General features: G+C 42.9%; 1 protein-coding gene across 3 annotated transcripts in view; it reads right to left on the bottom strand.

The window, feature by feature from the left end:
• Positions 1–1,304: 1,304 nt before the first annotated feature.
• The window catches only part of tle2b (TLE family member 2, transcriptional corepressor b), an 83,932-nt gene continuing 61,927 nt past the window's right edge, over positions 1,305–23,309 (bottom strand). For all 3 annotated transcript variants that reach the window (XM_080877469.1, XM_080877470.1, XM_080877471.1), the window contains 12 exons: positions 23,120–23,260; positions 16,841–16,894; positions 13,147–13,314; positions 12,667–12,817; positions 11,901–12,070; positions 11,342–11,418; positions 10,127–10,376; positions 9,577–9,824; positions 8,976–9,123; positions 8,174–8,324; positions 7,934–8,010; positions 1,305–5,488 (listed from right to left, as the gene is read on the bottom strand). In XM_080877469.1, coding sequence (XP_080733595.1) covers positions 5,381–5,488; positions 7,934–8,010; positions 8,174–8,324; positions 8,976–9,123; positions 9,577–9,824; positions 10,127–10,376; positions 11,342–11,418; positions 11,901–12,070; positions 12,667–12,817; positions 13,147–13,314; positions 16,841–16,894; positions 23,120–23,260 — 1,743 coding nt within the window. In that variant the 3' untranslated portion in view covers positions 1,305–5,380. The remainder of the gene's footprint in view (positions 5,489–7,933; positions 8,011–8,173; positions 8,325–8,975; positions 9,124–9,576; positions 9,825–10,126; positions 10,377–11,341; positions 11,419–11,900; positions 12,071–12,666; positions 12,818–13,146; positions 13,315–16,840; positions 16,895–23,119; positions 23,261–23,309) is intronic.

Below are 23,309 nucleotides of genomic sequence, written 5' to 3'. Positions count from 1 at the left end.
TGGTGAGCTTGTGCGAATCATAGCCTCGGTTACCTGTTCTTAGCTGAAAGAAGTGGAACCTGGTGTGGTCTTCTGCTGCTGTAGCCCATTTGCTTCCAGGTTAGACATGTTAAGCATTCATAGATGCTCTCCTACATGTCATTGTTATAGCAAGTAGTTATTTTAGTTATTGTTACCTTCCTATCAGCTTGAAGCAGTCCTGCCATTATCTACTGGCAAATTTTCACCCAGAGAACTGCTGCTCACTATATACTTTCTCGTTTTTGGACCATTCTCTGTAAACCCCAGAGATGGATGGTTGTAAAAATCCCAGTAGATCAGCAGTTTCTGAAACACTCAGCCCATCTCATCTGGCACCAACAACCTTGGCTCATTCAGAGAGACTTAAATCACCTTTTCCTCCATTCTGATGGTCGGTTTGGACTTCAGACCGTCTTGCCCATGATTACATGCCTAGATGCATTTAGTTTGTGCCACGTGATTGGTTGATCAGGCAGCTGCATTAATGAGTCGTTGAATAGATATGCCTAATATAGTTGCCATGATTCGCCTCCACAGCCCACAGTGATTGTCTTTAAGACACACTGTTGTTTTACAGCGATCATAAGAAAGTGGAGATAAGTAGATGGTGTAAAGTTACATGACGAGACCATTTCACTGCACTCCTCTCTGCTCACCTGTGATGTGTACGCATGCCGTACAGGTTCTGCAAACAGTAATGAGATTATGGTAAACAATGGAATCAGTTTCTTTGGTGGTTAAACTTGCACCTCACAGCAAGGTCCTACTGGCTGACTGGGGCTTTTGTGTTTGTTCTACCTGTGCCTGCGTGGCTTCCTCCCACAGTCCAAAGACATGCATGTTTGGTTAATGGCTGATTCAAAATTGCCTATAGGTGTGAATGTCAGTGTGAATGGTTGGCTGACTCTGCGTTGGCCCTGTGATGGACTAGTAATCTGTCCAGGGTGTTCACCGCCTCTCAACCTACGACAGCTGGGATAATCTCGAGCCCGAAAACTGCTAAAATGAAAGTTAATATTTGGCTCACATTAGGATTTGGCTTTCTTCTCCACAGTGCAGTCGGTCCCCTGTGTATCTAGGTAGTGCTATCCATCTTCAACAAAGCATGCTCTCACCACTGTTACTTGAGGCTGTTACAGAGACAATAGAGAGAGGAGATGCATGTTAGGGAACTTTTCACATTGGCCTCATTTCTAGAGATGTTAAAATTTACACCAAAAGCAGAGCACCCACTGCCATCCCCATAGTAGAATAATTGACACAGAAGACACTGGAAAGGATGAACACAAGTTTGGTTTATTTTTCACACATAGTATTTCTTTTACAGCACGTGGGAAAACACTTCAGGAGGGAAGACCCAGTTAAAAAAAAGGAAAAAAAGGAGGAAGTTCCTTGGCTTTTTAAAAGAGAAACTTTACATGAACTTGTAAAATGGGGGGAAAAATAAGTTTTGAACACTGTTGGAACAGAGAAGCACAAGCAGGGGAGACGTGTTACCTACTGTTAAAGAAAAGTATCAAATACAATGTCCCAAATATTTATGCTATACCACCAAATGCATAGCCATTATACAGCATCATTTTGAGTAGATTACAAGCTTGTGTATGAGAATATTGTTTAGATTTGCCTGTGGCTGTCAGGCAGAAAGGGAAACAGGCAGGCAAAGGCATTAAACTGTACAGATTATCTCTGACTCCTGGCTGGTACACAAGCCATCTCAGAAGTCTCTCGTAAATCTCCTATTCTGCATTAGTGCTGCAGCAAGAAGCATGGAAGAGTCCTGCTGACATTTTATACAGATGAGCTAGATTGCATACTGTCACGCTAAGATTTTCTTGTGTAAAACTGCGGCTGTGAGACCGTTCGCTGTATTTACCGAACGAAACCAGATTGATTTTGTTCTACCAGCAGTGGAGCTTTAATGCAACAAACATGCAATAAAAAGTGGAACCTCGATCGATCAATCAATGGCTAAATCTATATTTTCATGTCGCAGCCAACGCCTGTTGTACACGGTCCACAGACTCAACAGAAACGGCTTATTACTACACAGTAAGGACTGAAAACAGACTAAAATACACGCACTACCACTTTGGAAAAAAAGGGGGATAATAAAAACAAGGAGTGGACAGAGGAGCTCTTTTTTTTCTTTACACTGGATTGCTGATGTTGTACACCCTCTGCCCATCACCATTACCAAGGATAAAAGGTACCCTGATTTAAAAAAGAAGACAAAAAAGTAGTCCCACCTGTGTTCCTCTTGATATTCTGTCTCCATGTGTGAGTGCATTCCTCCCCATAATCATAGGCAACCCCAATACATAAACACATCATTACATAAGACAAGCAATCACTATTAAAAAAAAAAATTCAGAAATTAACGAGTAATCAAAGAAAATCTTGAAATGTGCCTTTTTAGTCTAAACATTGGTGATGCATGTTCTACAGAAGCAGAGAGCTCCGATATACAGTTTGCCTGCCAGTTTGGAATATGATACAAGTAGGAATCAAAAGTAAGGATTATATTTAAAGAAGTAGCTTGATATTTTTCTTATTTGCTGTCATAACAAGAATTAGAAAGACTGATAGTACTCTCATGTCTGTACAATAATTACAAGGCCTGATAGCTTAGTACACAGAAACGAGAACGGGTAGCCTGACTCTGTCTGAAATGTAAAGAAAAACCCCTAAAAACTCCTTACCAGCATCTCCAATGCTCATGCGTTTATCCACAAAAAGCCAAGTAAAAGCCGTACAACGTGCTAGAATACTTCAGAATAGATTAATACTCAGTGTAGCCACAGAAGAAAAACAGGGAGAATCATCGTTTTACTAGCCTGCTATTAGTCGGGGCCACTAATACGCAAGTAAGCTTAGCCCACAAACAGAAAAGTGGAGAAAGTATTAACCTCGACTTCAGCAGCGTTTGAGCGATCTGATGTGATATATGCAGACGACGCCCTCTGTGACATTTGTGGTGCTAAATGTGAAGGTGGCCACGGTAACGCATCCAATCTGAGGAAGCACCTGGCCAAACTTTATTGATGGCATGCAAACCAAATTCACCAAAAGCACCTGTCTCCAGCTTGTAAGGACATATTTATGCTCACTGACTTTACGCCTGTGCTGGTTTTTAACCACTGGTTTAAGCACATATTGGTAACAGAAGCTTGGAGAGTCACACACTACAGAGAGGGAGATGTTGCAACAGTTTGAAAACATCAGGCTTTCTGGAAAAAAAACAACTCTGATTTATGCATTTATTTTATTTTCTGAATGTTGCCATAGTAACGATACCAATGCTGCTATTGGTACTGGATCAATACTACCCTGACAGGATTGATATGTAGTTTCTGTCCTGTAAGTTTAGCGATTTGTGTTAAATTAACAAACAGGCACTTTGAAAAATGTCTGAACCCTTTTGTGTTGACTGTCACGTCTGTTTTATTTATAGCCTGAACACACAACAGAAGCTGACCCAAAATCCCAGGTCTCCAAAAACCCCAATTTTAAAATATAAGAAAGGCTGAAAGTTGTGTTTCTAACTAATTAGTGGAAAGTAAAAATCACAGTGATTTAGCTGTCATTAAAATGTGTTTGCATAGTGATGATGATTCAGCTCATAAATCACGACACGCTGCTCTCCCCTACACGGTGGTATGGAGCTGTTTGCATTCAAAGCTACCGGTCTGGCATAAACGGGCCAAAAGAAGCTGAACTCATGGACGATACTGATTGCATTGTTTGTGACATATTGACACAAGTAATTTCAACTATTTTTATTCTGGCTGCACTGAAACTTCAGCATGCAGTTGACAGCGGTAAGGTGTTTAAGCCAGCTAGTGTAGTGCATCAAATGTTGTCAATAAAAACCGATTTGTACGCCCTTAAAAGAGTAAAATGCTCTTTTGGGCACCTGTTTTCTGTCTGTTGGCCAAGCTACATTGGAAGGCTGCTTGCGGCGAATTTACAGACATGAGAGTGGCATAAATCTTCTAATCGTAATCTCAGTGAGCAAGTGAAAATGTAAAAAATTCTTTAAGGTGTTTAGCATCTCAGTTAATAGAAATCAATAGCTTATGAAACAAGAATTAGCCCGAGCACTTGAACACTAGCACGTAAGCAGGCAGGCAGAGATGGAGATAATGACTCTGATAAACATGTAATCTCGTCTGTAAATGAAAACAGCAACTAGTTGCATAAAATTTGAAAGGAATCGGATTAGTCGCTGCTTAGTTGGCTGCTGATGATAGCGTAAACGTGTGGTGTTAATTTGCCCCCTCGTCCGCCTTACAGTGAAGCTGGCGTGCTGCTACTTCATCTAGCTGACAGTGCCTTTAATGAGAGTGAGTGCAGCGCCCGGTGTCAGGAGAACAATCCAGAGGAATTAGAATGAACAGCTCGGCTGATGTTCTCTGTTTGTGTCTCTGGGCCCTGGGAGAATCCCATTGACTCCGCTGCTCATTAGACGCTGCCTTTGTCAGACCAAAATAAAATAGATATTAGCAGTGAGACGGGGAGCGCTGCGGTGAATGTTTAATTGGGTGCTCTATGTGTTGTGTGTGTTTCTCTCTTCATACGAGTACCTCAAGGGGGTGGAAGCGAGTGTGTGTGTATTCTAGCCTGATGCCGCGCGCGTGTGTGTGTATTAGCAGGTCTATGTTTCACGTCAGTGTATGTGGATATCTGAAGCAGCCCCCTTCCGTCTCGGAGCGTCATCATTCCCCAGCTCCTGACACCTCTCGCTGGGGAGATCGAGCTGCGGCGTCAGCCTCATTAAGGCTTCCACTGTCTGGCTAATGAATCGATTGTGTGGTATCAGTGCTCCTGGCTGGCGCTCCCACAGTGCCGCTCCGCACCTCCTCTGGGGGCCTCCCTTCCACTGAGCTCTTAATCAGGAAACAGCCCTAATTACCCTGCCTCCCTCCTCCTCCTTCTCATCGTCCTCTTCCTCCCTTTCATTTCTTCCTTCCGCACTCACTCTTTCTCTTCTCCTCATCTTTCCCTCTTTCTCCTCCAAACTTTATCTTTATGCTCCACCGCCCTTTTCCTTTGTCCTTCTTATCTTGCTGCTCCCCATTCTGCCTCTCTCTCTCTCTGCTATCATGCCTCATCCTTGGGCTAAAAGTGGAAGGGGGAGGAGGGGAGATGGCATTTGGGAGCTTCCACAGTAGCTTATATCACAGCAAAAAAAAAAAGAGAGGGGGGGGAGTGATGTTTTGGGGGTAAGAGTCAGGAGGACTCAAGACGACTGAGACGGAGGTGCTGCTGTTGCTGATGTAATGAGGATCAGGAGTGGTTGGCAGAGTGTCCCGCCCCTAAAATCTCCACCTTGTCTCTTCCCATCTTGTCCCGGCCCTCAGTACACCACCTCGTACACCGTGGCCTTCTTGTCCCCAGAGCCAGTTACTATGTACTTGTCGTCTGGGGAGACGTCACAGCTCAGCACTGATGAAGACTCCTTGGACTGGGAGTGTTCGAGAGGTGGGGGGTGGGGTGAGAGAGAAAGCAAGAGGGATGTGATGATAAATGGATGAAGACAGATGGAGAGAAAGGAACACAAAGAGATGTTAGAAAAGATGTGACTCATCATTTAATACTCAATCATACAAGACATATTTGCATTTCAAAACAGTCGGCAATTATTTCCAAACAGACAACTCCACAGCTCCAGGATGCTGACTCATTCGTCTGCTCCAGTGTGAGACACTGCCACATTAACTCCAGGTTTTAAGCAGCATAAGCCTGGTAGCCTCAACTGGAAAAATGCACAATCCTTCCCTTTTATTCGCTCTCTTTTCCCCCTCTGTATCCCAAAGCCAGACCTGGGCACCTGGCTTTAGATGATCTAAAGCTACTTCTAAACCCCACCTCCCCCTTTCACCTCCCTTCCCCCCTACTGTTCCATCATCATTTATCTTCCTCCCTTTCCTCCCAGACTCTCCTCCTCCTCCACCACCGCTCTCTATCCTCTTAGGCTCCCCTTTCACTCAGGCCCCAGCTCTCGTGTCGACTCCTCCTCTCCCTCGCTAAACTTCTCTGCCCTCTCCTCCTTTCCTCGCTACAAGCTCAGCGGGGCTGTCAATCATCAGGGCACTGGTGAGAGGCCATTTCACACAGGAATCCTCAAACTATAACAAGATAGCAGGAGGGGGGGGGGCAGTGACAGGTTAAAGGATGAGTTTAAAGATGAGAAAAGTAAAGAAGACATTGAAAAACCCAGAGAAACTTAAAACTCTGATTTACTTTTTGGATGTCTGTGACTTTTGTCTTTTTCACACTGTCTGCTTTCTGGAAAAAGAGTCACAGGGTTTATTTGATTCATCTTTTAGCCTAAAATGTTCGGTAACACATTAGTTACGAAGTGAACGAGCTAAAAATAAGTATCATTATTTAAGAACTTGTATATAAAAAAACATCTTTGTGATTGAAAATGTGAAGCTGCATGCTACCATGTGACGTGAACACGGTGGCATGTACCTGGCAGCACAGATTTTCAGCTAATGTGCCATTTAACTGTCATATTTAAAATTTATAGCAGGGAGAATGAACATTTATAAAAAGCAACATTTCAGAATGATAACACAGCTTGTTTTGTTGAGCCAATACCGCTGAAAGGATGAGAGCATGTTTGGCATTTCGGTGCGAAAAACAGCTCAAAAGCTGAAAAAAGGAAGAGGGGAAACCTTCATGGTGTGAATACCGGCTGGACAGTGAAACAAGTGGATGCCTGTGTTCTCCCTGTGCACCGCAAATAGTCGCTTCTCTAATCTCACTGATTTAAGAGAACAACTTTTTGCACTGCACAAAAGTCGCCCTCATTAAACTTTCTGAACTCGAGACTCATCGGACTGTTCCATCTGTTTTCTTTCAGTCTGCATATCTTGATTGGATTGTACTCTTTATGACCTTTGTCCTTTTCCAGTTTCCCTTGAGAGAAAGCAAACAAAGAGAGTGATGCCACACACCAGCTAAAGGACGTGAATGAAAGCGAGCATGAGGAGAAAGAGGGCGGAAACAGGAAATAAAATAAAGGAAGGCGATGAAAGCAAAGGACAGTAATAAAAAGGACAAGGTCAAAGAAGAAAGTAGATCCAGGCAGATTTGGAGGAAAAGATAAAAATGAGCAGAGGGAGGGAGGACAACAACAAACAGAGAGGAAAAATAAGACAAGAGCGAAACGGCGCTTTGAAAAGAGGCAAGGAGGACAGCGATGAAGAGGAGCGAGAGAGAGAGAGCAGCTCTGTTTAACACAGTGACAGGAGGGAGCTGTTTGGCAGGAGGAACATTTGGCATTTGGATAACAAAGCAAGATAGCCGGTATTCTCCTTTCAGTCCACGGGGAAAGACGGGAGCCGCCAACCCTGCTGCCCACTGTAGCTTACAGAAATATGACAACCACACACACACACACACACACACACACACACACACACACACACACACACACACACACAGCTCAGCTTAAATGTGCCTTCGTCTCTCGAGTTTCATTCACACCCAGATGTACTCGCTCAGCTAAAAATATTCTCTGCATATTCATGTTTCAACATTTCCTCCAACGAAGCAACTGAACGAAATGGAAAGATGGTGTTTGTCGTGTTTTGATTCACTGTGTGTGTTTGTGTGTGCGCGTCAGTCTGCACCATCTGATAAATCTCCACAAGTCACCTTGGATCAACAAATCTGAAAGTGAAAAAAAAATAGAGGTTTATCACGCTCTCTCCCTTTGAACCCTGTCATCTCTCTCTCTTTTGCCTTAAAGGCTCTGTGTTGCAGAGACTCTCTCCCTATGGCACACTGACAAAAGACATATCACACACACACACACACACACACACACACACACACACACACACACACACACACACACACACGTCATCAGAGCCAGTCATCGGTGCTTATCTCTCACCTGGAAAATACTAGCTCCATAAGGTGTCCTCCATGCATTCAACAGATTGTCTTTTCCTGTACTCACAAACCACTTCCCTGAAACAACAAAGCAACAGTAACACATGTTAATCAACGAGAAAGGAGTAACTAAAGGGGAAAAACAAACTACAAAGCAAGAGCGTGGAGAAGACGGACACATGTCGGTCAGTGGCTGGAATTCAATCGATTTAGGAACGGAATAAAGTGCTTGTGTTTGTACCGCAGTAGGCGAACTTGAGGGAGAGAACGCAGCTCTCGTGCAGGTGCAGCTGATATTTGTCCGGTTTGGAGACATGGAGGACTTCCACGTTACTGCTCTCCATTCCCACAGCCAACCACTCGCCTGTCGGACAGTAGCCCAGAGAGAAGATCTGGAGACAAAGAGGGAGAAAGAAGATGAATAAAGCAAAGCAGAAAGCAAAATGAGGGGCAACACAGAAGGATTAGAAGCGACAACAGCAAGGGCGCAGAAGTTATTTTTAAAAAAGTGAAAAGAAAAACAACATGAGGGGCGGGAAAGAAGATAAGGTTGATTAGAAGAGAACAAAGGAAGGAAGTAGGGAGGACAGATAAAAGAACTTAAAATTAGGGATCGGAGGATATTAAAGAGAAGAGATAAAGATGATGGGACAACAAAAGATCAGAGGTGGAAAGTAGGGAAAAGGAAAAATGAAAGAGTGGAGTGATATAAACGAGCTAAATATAGAGTGAACTAAACAGACCTCAGATGGCAGACAGAGAAAGTCATTATACTGTGGATCAAAACTCATTTGACACCAGTGGTCAGCTGTAGTCCTGTCGTCACAGTGAATAGTGAATGAGAGACAAAATGTGTGTGTGTGTGTAGATTATTGTTGTATTTACTGTGCACGATCCCTTATTGAGGTGAATCTTATTACAGATGCAATATTAGGGATCTATTACCATTTAAGTGCTGTACCTGTATCAACATGTTAAAAAGCGTGAGCAGAATATGATTACTGTGTGTGTGTCTGTGTGTGTCTGTGTGTGTGCGCGCACACCTGTGAAGTGAAATCGTGTTGCTGCAGCTGGCGTCCCTCTCGGAGGTCCCAGCAGCGGACTGTGTTGTCCAGCCCTCCCGTCCACAGCTTGGTGCCGTCGTTGGAGATATCGATGCAGCTCGCTCCGTCCGTGTGGCCCTGGAACTGCCTGCCGGGACAACGACCACGCAAACACGCACAAAAGAGGGTCTAAGAACCGAACTGGAAGCCCTTTGAATACACAAGCAAAGCGGACTCTGCCTCCCTGTTGTTTCTCTGCTTCTTTCCTGGTAGAGGTGTCAGATTAAATATGTTTTAATTCTTGCCTCCCCGTAGAACCGACAGTGTTCCGCATCTCATTTCCTTTTTATTTAAGCCCAGCTTTGCTAAAACAGAGCTGTTTTATCCTCTTCACATCCCCTATGGCTAGATTATCCCTTTTGTTTGCACCTGACCTTGGTGTTAGTTAAAGAAGCCACAGACTGCAACAATTTCTCACTCGCTTTCTCTTCTTACATATTTTATCTTCCCTTCCTCCATCTGAAATATTCTACCTTCTTTTTCTCACCTTTCTCTTTCTGCTCTCGTCTCACTACAGTCTACCTGCAGAGGTCCTTCTTACCTGACGAGCGTCTGGTTGTGAAGGTCCCAGACGACGATGTTGCCGTCGCTGCAGCAGGAAAAGCAGACCTTGTTGTCAGGGGAGATGGCCAGAGCGTAGCAGGCGGGAGCGGACGACGTCAGCTCCGCCTTGATGCGGGGAGTTGGCGTGGCCAAATCCCAGATTGACAACGTGCTGGCCTCTCCTCCAACAATCAAGGTTCGTCCGTCTGGGAGGATTTTACAGGAGCGGATGTAGTTATCCCTGTTCTGATTTGACAAGATAAAGAAACCAGTCAGATTACGGCTGTTGTAACTTGATCAAGGAGGGGGGGGAAAGTGCGTGAGGCTTTACAGGACAGATGGCAACACTAGGGACATTCAGGAAATTAATGTGGACGTTTTAATGTCTGTTACCAAAGTGGAAGAGGAAACACGACATGGTCAGTAAAAACAAATCTGCTCTGTGGATGCATGCACTGGTTTTCATGGATTCACGTGCGAGTGGTTACGAGAGTACTCTTCTCAATTTTTTAATACTTGTGTGTGCCTCATTTTCTTTCACGTCTCACCAGACAGTCCAGCTGGGCCATGGGGTTCTTGCTTCCTGGTTGGCTGATGTCCCACACCTTGACGCAGCCCTTCCCTCCGGTGTACACGTGACGAGTTGAGGTGCTGATGGTGACGGCACACACCACCTCTCCGTGGCTCAGGGTGTGGATCTGACGGGCGTGACGAGGGATTCCCGGACCCAGCAGAGCGTCGGGAGGAAAGGGCACGGGCTGCATCTGGCCGTCCGCGCTCACGTGGAACGAATAGGCGCTGAGAAGGGATAGAGAGAGGAGGGAAAATAAATCAATACAGTCAGGCAGAAAGAGCAACAGCTAAAAAACAAACTAAAATTGGACTCCTAGGTGCTATGAAGACAAGAGAGAGAAGATGAAAATCAATCAATCAGTTAGCGAGCAAGTAAAAGCAGAGTGCTAGGGGTAAATACACACAACTCATTAATGACCACAAATATGTCAGTGGGCAGTGTGACGTGTGACAACACCATAATAGCCTTGAAACTCCAGCAGTATTTCCCCGAACTCTGGCAATTACTGGGCTCACCGTAGCTACGGGCAGGAATGCATAATGGCAGATTATATTACAGGGCAGAGTCAGCGTGGCTTTGCTAATGGCTGATCGATACTGTAGCGGTTGGAAGCCGAGGCTGCTTTATGATTTCAAATTAGCGCCGCAAGAATGAATTGCCACTCTGCAATGAATGACAAAAACAACACAATTCCTCAGTCTGCAAATTTGTCTGAGTAGGTGCCGGGACATTTAAAAATCACACCAGCATTTCAGACATCAAAAAAGGTTCATGGACATCTTTGAAATGCTCTCTATTTTCTTTTAAAAACACAAAGAGGAGCAGCTACAGTTCATCCTGATTCCCATCCAAGGCAAATATTTGTGGGTTATCACTGAGCTAATATTTGAAGTATGTTCCTGTTGTGTCGTTGTCCTTTTCTGCTGTTCTATAAGCACCATCAGCTAAAAATAAGATTAAAAATGTAACTGCTTCATTCAATTATACAGCACATCCATGCAAAATAAATACAATACTAATGCTATTACACGTGCCTCAAAACTGTAGATGGTTTTAATTGCAAAACAGAAAAAGACTCAGCTTCAGATAAAATTTGCAGCACATTGAATCATTATATTTTATCTCTCTTCACGCTTGAGCATCGTCTAATCTGGGCTTGTTTTAGTGCGCGATAGAAGCTCTGACTTACGGCTTGCCACCAGAGGAACCAGGGAGAGAGGAGGGCAGCCCCGGGGCCCTTAGGTGAGACCGAGAGTCATACGCCACCTGGTGGAAAGTAAAGCGTGAACAAAAAAGTGACAGACTGGCAAAGGCTACTTTAAAGATTCAGAATGATTTCCAATTATCATCCAAAGGTGCAAGAAGTTATCCAGTAGAATCTATTTTCCAAATAAATAAAAATAGTTGCAATGTAAAGCGATTAGAAGGGACGAATTTATTCTTCTACATCAGACTTTAACTGGACTCTTTCAGCTCCTTTTTGTTCACCCACGTTTCCTGATATGTAACATAGATGCAATCCATCAAGGCAAGACTCTTTGTAGTAAAGTTTCTCTTCTCTATGACTGTAGCACTATATGAAAGTGAATTTGAGGATGTAAATGTGACGGCTTCGAGTATATAACGAATGCAGTTGATGGCGCAGAAGTGATTCATCAAGTTTTTGAACAGTGCTACAAAAGTCAAAAGTTTGCATCTGAACAATAAATCAGAGCTTGACAGAGAAGATAAATTTGGCCTTTACACACCATGGGGCTTCTGGAGTACGCGCTGGCCGCGGCGCTGATTTGCGGGGAGAGAGTCAGAGCCCCTCCGAAGCCTCCTGGGCTGGCCAGCTCCCCATTCAGTCCTGCGTGGGACACCACGCCAAAATGAGCCGGGTATGAACCGGGGGGCACAGACATGGGACTGCGGAGAGCTAGGGAGGGAGGGAAAGAGGAAGGAGGAATTGAAGGATGGGATGAAGGGAAGAACAATGCACTGTATACAAGCACAGACACAGTCACAGAGGGACTGAGAAGAATGGAAAATGTTTCTTTACACTAAACTTTGTTTATACACCGAGTTTGACACCAGACCAAGAAGCGCTCAAATCCACACTGCATCCACATTATTAAGTATATCAACTTCGCTTTGATCATATTAAGCAAATTTGCAACAAAACCGTAGAGTAAGCAAGATTATTCAGTATATAAGTATAAACAAATGTGGAAATGAAAAAAGTGGGATAAGAGGTTAAAATGCATGAAGGGCAGAGGTCAGCTGGGTACAAAGCCTGAATTAAAAGATTGATTTGACCCAATTGGTTGTATGAAAAAGACCTGCAGTAAAGCAGCTCAGTTTGAAAGTCAAGGGCAGTGGTACTGTGATGATCTGTACAATTTACAAATACTAAAAAACAGTGTCACCATAGCTTAGTAACAGAGAGGGCCTTTATCTACAGTGAAATTATAATAACCAGTTATTTTAGATTTAAATTACAGCAGGCTTGTCAGTCAGTCAGGAGAGTCTCACCAAGGGGATCTGCACTGGTTGCTGCTTTGCTGACTAGGCGAAGGCAGGAGGTGCTGGGACCAGGAGCTCCTGGTGTTCCTGGGGTAAGGGCCTCACGGTGGGATGGGGACGGGGTGCCAGACTTAGACAACGGGGACTGGGACTTATCCATCTGCAGAGATGTCAAACAATAAAAAAGAAAGTGGGGAAAAAAGGAACATGGCCGATCTGTCGCAGTAACCTCCAGAATGACACTGCTTAAACATTCTCGGTGTGAAAAAAAAACAAAACTTTTGTTTTGTATCAGAGCCATTTAGTGTGCATAAATAAGTAATGTGTGAGCTTTTTTATAACCCCAGAGCAAAACTATATGATAGCGTAATATACGCCAGCAATGAATGGCCTAAGGGTAAAAAGTGAAGAGATTTTCTACTGGAAATGTTAAAAATTACAGTGCTTTGTAAGCAAAGTAGGGATTTTTATAGCAACTGTTTATCTTACCTGTCCAGGGTCCTTGGCTTTGCCTGTGGTTGGGCTGCGGGGGTTTGGCGTGGACGGTGCCTCTCCTGTGCTCGAGGACCCTGGAAGCTCTTTCCTCAGAGTGGGGGCCCGGTCTAACCCATTCCCATGGGGTGAGTGAGGAGGGCTGCCTGCGGGAGAGTTAGGCTCCTGAGCGACAAAGAGAGGTGAGAAAATATTTAATGTTCTACATGAGTATAAAAGAGATCTTATTTCTGATCGCACAATGCTTTCTTTGTTCTCTTTCTATCCTGATCTTCAAAGCGCTGCATTCTTCCACTGTGGCATATTGTCTTTCAGGATGTGACCTTCGTCCTCATTTCTGCAGTTCTTCTATAACAATTTTACCAATATATGTATACATGTCTTTTTGAAGCCAACGTGCACGTGTGAAAAAGTGCTCTGAATGATAGTTGAGTGTCATAGTTGCATTAAAAGATACTCCGAGGAGTCAGCTGGGCGGTTTATCTTTAAAAATTACGTTGAATTTTAAGCCTTTCTTTTTGACAGTGAAACATCTCAGTGAATCAGAAGTGCACATCGTTAACCAAAGAGGCGAGCTGAGGCCTTATGCACACAGCCCTGGAGATCAGTTGGTCAGCCAAAAGGCCGTCAGGAAAAAAGAAAAGGAAAAATCGAACAAACAAACAAAAATCTCCCGAACTTCTGTCACTCCAGAACCGTACCGGGACCGAACAGACTGGAAGAACAGAGCAATCTTTAACCAAGTCAATTCCAGGATCAACTTCTTAGTACTTAACAATTAATAATGCTAAAAGATGATAAGTAGCACAGATGACAGGATGCTTATTGACAGCAGGCCAACAATAGTGCCAGTAAAATATTTTTGCTGGGGTACCTGGGGCTTCATTAACGCTGTCGCTCTTAGTGACAGCTTCAAGCTTTGTCTTGACCTTTATTTCAAGTTTTATTTAATTACTACAGTTACCATTACTTCTAAAAGACAAATGTGTGTTTTCCTGAGATAGCAGATCCTCATCTGCACTTAACTTACTTCTCATTTTTAAGTAGCCTAATGAAGCCAACAGCAACTCTGTTGTCACTGAGTTTATTTGGATTATAAAGGGAGAGAGAGCTCAGGAAACACCACATGAAGCAGCAGAGGTTGTCGGTGTTGCTGATGCAGTAGTGTGTGGACCTGGAGATAATGTTGCTGTTACGGATGCTTTCATCACTGGCTGGAGCCGCTGTTGAGCCAGCATTGCCTCCCCCAGAGCAAAGTGCTGGTGTCAGCACTTCTCTCTGGGTCACAGTGATCAGCACAGACGTTTTAGTGCTTATACACGCACACGCACACAAATAACATCCTCTACTCCAAGCCACAGACACACACACACACATATTCATCTGCTAATTGCAGGCAAACACGTACTCACAAGCTTACATGTATGTTTAAACCTATGCATGTAGGTTGTCTCTCTAGCACACACACACACACACACACACACACACACACACACACACACACACACACACACACACACACACACACACACACACACACACACACACACACACACACACACACACACACACACACTTCCCTCCCCTTTTTCTTCCATTACCCACTTTTGTCAAATTTTTTTCTCCTCTATGCTTTTGTACCAGTTTCCAAATCACACAAGAGGCTGGTTCTGCTTTTGTGTGCAATATCAAAATACAGAAGGCTTTAGATGAAACATATTTTGGTACACTGCGTGAAGTATTTAAAGAACTAAAATATTCCAGGGGCATAAACGGCTTTGCATATATTAAATGAAGCCGACTGCAGTTATCTAATGAGAGGAAGGAGGTGGAAAGAAGGAGGTGGAGCGGGGTAAGAAGAGTGGAAAAGAATGAGTGAGAGAAAAGTGGAGAGATGGAAGAACAGAAGCTACAGGATGCAAATGTACACAGAAGAGGTAAATGAGAAGAAATAGGTGAGTACCGCGTGTGTGTGTGTGTGTGTGTACAGACTTGGTTCACGAGAAGAAAGCATAAACAGTGGCAGCTGATAATGAGCTTACATAGGAGCTCTTCCTATTTACAAGGAAGCTGCAGCAGAAAGCTGAACTAGCTACATACCTGCTGACTCGTTTTACATTTCACAGATGCACCCCACACACACACACACACACACACACACACACACACACACACACACACACACACACACACACACACACACACACACACACACACACACACACACACACGCGCATGCACAAACACACACACCAAGGTTACTCCAGATGGACAATATTTTTTTAAAGCAAGCAAACAGAAATCACTGAAATGCAAAGATGTTTAGACTTTGACAAATTTTAAATTTTTCTTATGAAAATGCAAAAAAAAATCTGATGTTTCAAAGGTAAAACGTAAAATGAATATCTTGGTGAACATGTTTTACAACACAAAAACTACTTTTAAATAAAAGGATTACTCTATTAGTCTGAACAAAGTAATAACTGGAGTGCAACATTTTAATCAAATGATAATAAACAAACCAAAAATAATGAAATAATCAAGTCAAATTAATATTAATAATATGAAGTCTTTCTTATTCCTTGGCCAATTATGCTGTTAATGTTTATATACACACACACACACACACACACACACACACACACACACACACACACACACACACACACACATACAAACGCAGGGTTATGAGGAGGTGGCAGTAGGCTCCCTGAGCAACACTGGTCCTTCCAATGTTGGACTCATGCTTTATTCATGTGTGGCTGCACCTCTGTGTCACAGAGCTTGTGTTGGATAAAGAATGCTTTCAATGACTCTTAAACAGCAAAATATTTTGAAGAAAATATAAAAAATTATAAAAAAAATTTAATTTCATTTCTCTGAGATGTTTAATTAGATTTGACTATTAACAAATGTTAAGTACTTGTTGCACAGAGCTCAGTCTGTATTTTCCTGATAGGTCACTCACAAATTAGACTGAACTTCTATTAATAAGAAACCAGTGGTCTTTCAGAGTTTGGTCGTTGTGTGCGCTCTACCAGTTTTGACTGGCAAGAAAGTGAAGAAAAAATTCTGTAAATCCCGTATAATGAACTGTCATCCACCACCATGCATTCATTAATATTACCAATTAAAGATATTTTCTTCATTACTGTGATTCTGGCTCTTTTGACTGCTAACTTGTGAAAGAGATTTCGGACTCTAGCCGCTAAATTCAGAAGCCAGCCGCTAACTTTTGCTGTTTGCCATTTGGTAATGAGCAGGTCTTATGTTTTATTCAGTGGGAACCAAAATGAGTGATAGAGGCCATAAACTGAGAAGCAATGTGTTTGCCAAAGTCCCGGCAGAGAGCCGTTTTCCCCACAGACAATAAATCTTTCTGCGACCACAGCTATTGCCCCCTGGTGGCCTTTAAAGATAATGCAGCTCTATCTGGCTTCTATATTGACACACAGAATCTATATCCATCTTATATACAGCCTATGAAGATGAACATGAAGGGAAAAAAAATTAGCAGACAATTTTCTAAAAAGCTCCACAGAGTGGAGGTGGAAAAGCAGAGTCAAGTGACAATTCTCTGTGGATTCATCACTACAAGCGACCTCTTTTACATATATGCGTTCATGAAAACCTGCTGATAACAGCCACATCAAGGTGCTGTCAAAATCATTTAGAAAGACTGGCGTCTCACCTCATTGGAGACATCCACTACAAGATTGTCTTCGCTCTTGTCTCCATCGCTGTCCTGAGGAGCAAAGAAGATAGAAGAAAGGGGAAAACATGATTTTTCAAGATCCATTAAGATAAAACAGCTTTTTTTCCCTCCTCAGTCACCAGCACAGAGATACAATATGCTGCGTGTGTACATGGAGAAGTTAAATAATAAAGACACACAAGTGCGCACACAGATCGATATATCAATATCACTGGCTGCTCTTTGCTTCCTTTCGATCTCTGTCCACCGTCCATGCAACATTTAACACAGAGATATTGTATATCATATATTCTCACCAAACATCCCCCTGTACAAAGATTTTTTGATCTCAGTCATACGCGCACACACACACAGCACATTTTTCCCCTCTTCGTCTAGCCATCTCTCCATCTCTCTCTCCTTTTTTTTTCTGGGGTGAGAACGATGGCACTTAGTCACCATGGCAACAGCGCTTTGATGTGATCATGGCCTGATATTCCTATTGACATCAGTGTGGAGTGACATCAGTGCCTTATTATGCAGAGCCAAAACAGGACAATGTCTACAACCTCCTTCCTGGAACAAAGACCAAAAACACACACACAAAAAAAACAGCAAGAGATGAAACGAGAGAGAGAGTGTGGAAATGATGGTGAGGAGGGACGAGAAAAAAGTTCAAGGGGGGAAAAAAAGGGCAGAAAATAATACAGATGGAATAAAAATGAAAAGGAAACAAGAAGTAGAGCGTGGAGCGTGAGCGAAAAAGCAAGAGGAACTGAGAAACAGCGGTAAAGAGACAGAGAAAGATATAGAATAGGAAAAGGCAAACAGAGAGAAATGGGAGGCGTAATTCGGCTCGACAGACGGAAAGAGAGGAAAAACATTCAGAAAGTGGAAGCTCTAGAAAAAGTGTCAGCAGACGAGTGAACAGCTGATGGCGGGACAACGGTGAGATAGCTGGCGGTAGAGTTTTGATAATCTAACCGCAGGAACACTGACTTTCGTATCCTTCAGAATTCATATTTCTTTAGGTTGGTGCCTACGGACATGGTTAGAGAACCACCACGTTATGTCTAGTAGCGATAAGAGACTGTTTCGTTTATTTTTTGCCCTTTTTTGGCTTTTTTGTCGGTCACTCCCCTCTTGTCGGATGAGGGGCCCCACCCTGTGGCCAGTCCCCTCAATGTCAAAGGATACTGTTATATCCTTTGTATTGGAAGCTCCTGTTAATGTTTTGTGTGTTTGCTGTTCAGTGAGTTCTGGTTGTGATGTTCTGAGGTCTGGGTTGATTATGTTGTATTCCACATATCCACTTGATGGCTTATAATTTCTATAAAATGCTGTCACTAAATGTAAATGGCCTGAATAGCCCTATTAAAAGAAGCAAATTAATTGCCAAATTGAAAAAGGAGACAGTAGACTTGGCATATTGGCAAGAAACTCATCTAGATAATGCAGAACATGAGAAATTAAAAAAGATGGGTTTCAGACATACATTTTATTCATCGTATAGGGCCGGGAAAAAACGAGGAGTAGCTATCCTTATCTCAAATAAAATAAAATTTGAACATATATCTACTATAAGTGATAAGGAAGGTCGGTTTGTTTTAGTAAAAGGTAGAATAGAGAATAAGACGGTCACACTATTAAATGTCTATGCACCCCCAGGAAGCAACGCAAGCTTCTTTAAGAAGATATTTGATTTGATCTCTAAGGAAACGGTGGGAACTCTTATTTGTGCAGGAGATTTTAATTTACTGTTAAATCCCAGATTAGACTCAAATAATAGGGACAGGAAAAGCACGTCTGGAGGGAAACGGGTTAAAGGAATGTTAACGGAATTAGGGCTTATTGACGTGTGGCAATCTATCCATGGGTCAGCGTCAGGATTCACTTTTTACTCTGCTCGGCACTCAGTGTATTCGAGGATAGATTACTGTTTTATGTTTAATAGGGATTTACACAGGATAAAAGATTGCAGAATAGGTCCAAGAGATGTCTCTGACCACAGTGGACTTTATATAACGTTACATTTGGACGGGACACGGAAGACAACTTTGTGGAGACTAAATACCGGTAAGTTAAATGACCCCGCTTTTGTGAAACAAATGACAGCCGATCTTAACTTATACCTGCAGGACAATGATAATGGAGAGACAAATCACAGTATTGTATGGGATGCAGCCAAAGCTGTCCTCAGAGGTAAAATAATTGCGTGGTCGACCATGATTAAAAAGAAAAAGTCACAAGAATTGTTACAACTGCAGAATAGATTAATGGCCTTGGAACAGTCAGGTCTAAAGGATAAAAATACTACAGTAACCCACCAGATCAGACAGATTAAGCAGGAGATAGATAAGATATTGAGCGAAGAAGTAGAGAAAAACATAAGGTTCATGAAACAGAGGTATTATGAGGCGGGGCCTAAGGCGGCGAAGCAGTTGGCGTGGTGGATTAGAAAACAGCAAGCTGAAAATAATATTTATAAGATTAGAGACCCGGTTGGTAACAATGTTGTAACTGACCTGGATGAAATTCAAAAAGCGTTTGAAAAGTATTACAAATCCTTATATAGTCAATCTACTCAGGGTGATGTAAATAAGATGACTGACTTTTTGAATTCCTTAGACCTGCCTACGATTGGTCGAGAAGCAAATAGTAAGTTAACGTCCTTAATATCTCGGGAAGAAATAATTAAAGCTATCTCCAGCCTTAAATCCAATAAATCACCAGGTACCGACGGGCTCCCTGCCGAATGGTACAAAACCATGAGGGAAAGCCTTCTTCCCCTGTTGGAAACTAGTTTTAACTACATTTTGAAAGGAGGTCTGGTACCTCCCTCTTGGAAGGAGGCCTTCATATCGGTTTTGCCAAAGGGGGGACAGGATAGACTAAACTGCAAATCTTATAGGCCTATAAGTGTCCTGAACTCAGACTATAAACTATACACAACTATTTTGGTGCGAAGAATGGATGCTGTAATGCCTTCTTTGATTGATGAAGACCAAACGGGTTTCTTGAAAAATAGACAAACCCACGATAATATTAGACGAGCTTTACACATCATCGAACACATTAATAATAAGAAAAAAAGCTCAATTATTCTTAGCTTAGATGCTAAAAAAGCATATGATTCAGTGAATTGGGACTTCCTCTTCCTAGTGATGAAAAGATTTGGTTTCTGTAGCGAGTTTATAAGATGTTTCCAAGCTCTTTATTCTCTCCCTACTGCCAGAATAAAAATTAACGGTAGCCTCTCCGATACTATTTTTTTAGAACGAGGATGTAGACAGGGGTGTCCAGCAAGCCCCTACCTCTTCAACTTGTTTATCGAACCTCTAGCCCAGGCTATACGTCAGGAAACATCGTTGAAAGGGATTGTAATAGGAGGGGACGAGTACAAGGTGTGTTTATATGCAGATGATGTCTTGGTGACAATCATGGATCCCAGCTCAGGTATACCAGTATTAATGGGGATGTTGGAAACATATGGCCTGTATTCAGGGTATGTCCTTAATGTCAAAAAAACTCAAGTTCTGTCATTTAATTTTTCTCCGGACCAGACACTACTGGCAAAATTCAAGTTTAATTGGGAGGCAACTGCTATCAAATATTTGGGAGTGTTTCTGCCTAGAGATCTGACACAACTGTACGATATAATTACAGTCGTATTAATAGAGAAATATATAGCGATCTCAACATTTGGGCCTTGCTCCCTCTCGACCTTGGCAACAGGATACAGATAATTAAAATGAATATTCTCCCCAAACTACTCTATCTTTTTCTTGCTTTACCTATTCAAATTCCAGAGAAGCAATTCAGGGAATGGAATAAGCAGATTTCGAGATTCATTTGGCTTAACAAAAGACCACGGGTGAAGTTCTCTACTTTGCAGTTGCCGAAAGACAAAGGGGGCTTGGCTCTACCTTCATTAAGGAATTACTACTTATCTGCTCAGCTGAGGTCCTTGGTGTGTTGGTGTAATCCATCTTTTTGTGCGAGGTGGAAGACTATTGAGATGTCTCTCTCAGACACGCCAATCCAGTCTAGACTTGGTCACGCGGCTTCTGATTTGGACGATACCTTGACGCCCAGCCACTGGGTCACTTTTACATTAAAAATATGGAGGGGAGTGGTCAAGCAGGCGCAACTCCAGGAAGAGATAAAACTTCTGAGGTGGCCAGCGTATGACCCTGATTTTCTACCTGCTTCCCACGATAGTAGATTTAAACAATGGGTGTGGCATGGAATCACTGCTGGGTGTTTGGTTATTGTAAAATCTAAAATTATGGCTTTTGATACCCTATGCAAGACTTACGATCTCAGGAAACAAGACTTTTTTCGATACTTGCAACTCCGTGACTATATTGGCAAAAGACTGAAGAGCTGTGTCCGTGGAGACTTCTCGATTGTTAATATTTTCATTGATGCTTATGACTCTGGGAGTAACAGAGCCTTGATAAGTAAACTGTATAAATGTCTGACTAAGCTCAAAGGGCACTCAACGATTTACATAAAGCAGAAATGGGAAAAAGAAATGGACATTGTGATTACAGAAGATGGGTGGGCACGGATCTGGGAGACACAGTTTACCACGACTAACTCCAACATGTGGCGGGACTTCTGCTGGAAGAACATTATACGCTATTTCATAACGCCTAAACAGAAGTCTAAATTCAGTGCTACACCTGCGTTTTGCTGGAGGAATTGTGGGGAAGTCATGGCTGATTACGGTCATATATTCTGGTCCTGCCCACTCATACGACCCTTCTGGACGGAAGTTATAAAGATAATTACAGAGGTGTTGGGATTCCACGTGTCTTGTACATTTACCTCATTGTATCTGGGGTATTTTACAGACGATTTAGTTGCAGATGATGTTTACCTTCTGAAAGTTCTCTTGGCTTCTGCGAAGAAGGCCATAACAAAACGCTGGCTCTGTAGAGATCCTCCCACTGTAACACTTTTTACCTCTATAGTGGAAGACGTCAAATTGATGGAATGTATGACTTTCACTCTGCGACTGCAGGGAGATTTGGGAAGGAGACGGTGGAGAAAATGGCTGGACTTTACAGCTTGTGGCAGCACCCTTTGATGCATAGAATTAGCAATGCAGACTTGTTGACGTATGTATGTGTGGATGTGCAGATGTATGTACAGGTGTATGTTATCTTCCCATGACCTCATACTGTTTCTGTTTTTTCTTTTTTCTTTTATCTTGTTGCATAAAAATGTTCCTAAACAAATAAAAAGTGTCAAAAAAAAGAAAGTGGAAGCTCTCTATGCTTGTTCTCTTTCTGAACTAATGGGAAGATTTGGACTGTTGCTGCTGATGCCAAACTGACTTAGCTGGAGGCCGTCTTGCACAGACAGACTCCCGGTGTCAATCAATCCTCCAGACTGCAAACACACAGCCATCTAATTCATTACAGCTATCTGCCTTGGCCATCTCTCTTCTGGCATTACATCGCCTCTGGCTGCTTGCTCTTCCCCACTGGACCCATCCAAACCAAACACGACTCTAATTGGCCACGGGCCCCCGACCCCCGGGTGGCCCGTAATGTCATAGGCAATGTCATACAGACACACACAACCACACATCAGACAGACATCTTTGGTTGATATAAAGAACAAAAGTTGTTAGTTTACATGTAACTTTTATGATTCCTCCCGTTGGTTGTTACCTCCGCTGCTGCATTTTATTTTTCTCAGTGGCATCGTTTCAGGCTCAGATTATAAGCACAAAGTCACATAACACACTTCCTGTCACCAAGGTTGAAAATTCCCACTGCAACATGCTTGGATTGGGTCCGAGATTGTGTCCACACCGTGTCCAACTCCAGGCCTCGAGGGCCGGTGTCCCGCAGGTTTAAGATACCACCCTGGGTCAACACGCCTGAATCAAATAATTCGTTCATTACCAGGCATCTGGAGAACTTCAAGACATGTTGAGGAGGTAATTTAAGCATTTAAATCAGCTGTGTTGCTGGACACTGGCTCTTGAGGCCTGGAGTTGGACACCCCTGGTGTAGGACATCTGAATCTGGGTCACTGCAATTTTTTTAAGAACATCAAGACTATATATACATTTTTTTTTAAATTTTATGTCGATATGCTTTTTGTGAAGAAATTCTGAAAGAATGGAAAAGAATCCTCCCAAAAAACACTTGGATCCAGTTCTGTATCTGATCTGAGATTCACCACCTACGCAGCCCCCTCAGTCCTTCACTACTGAACCAACCCTTAATAACATTGGTGAAGGTAACAAACACATACGTAGGAATGTGGCGGGAGAGACTCTTTGTCGTCACAGCGCCTTCTCTTGGCCTCAGCTCCTCCCTGCGAGGAGGCGTAACCTCCTGATGGGCCTTGACGCTCTTCATTTGGCTGGCTGTCTGTGGATGACACCGACTTACTCTGGGGGAAAAGAAAAGACAGGAACACAATCAAAAGTATGAACGCGTGA

Source organism: Rhamphochromis sp. 'chilingali', assembly GCF_963969265.1.
Source record: "Rhamphochromis sp. 'chilingali' genome assembly, chromosome: 3".
Lineage (NCBI taxonomy): Eukaryota > Metazoa > Chordata > Actinopteri > Cichliformes > Cichlidae > Rhamphochromis > Rhamphochromis sp. 'chilingali'.
Note: the sequence above shows the minus strand (reverse complement) of the source record. Positions and strands in the feature narration are given on the sequence as shown.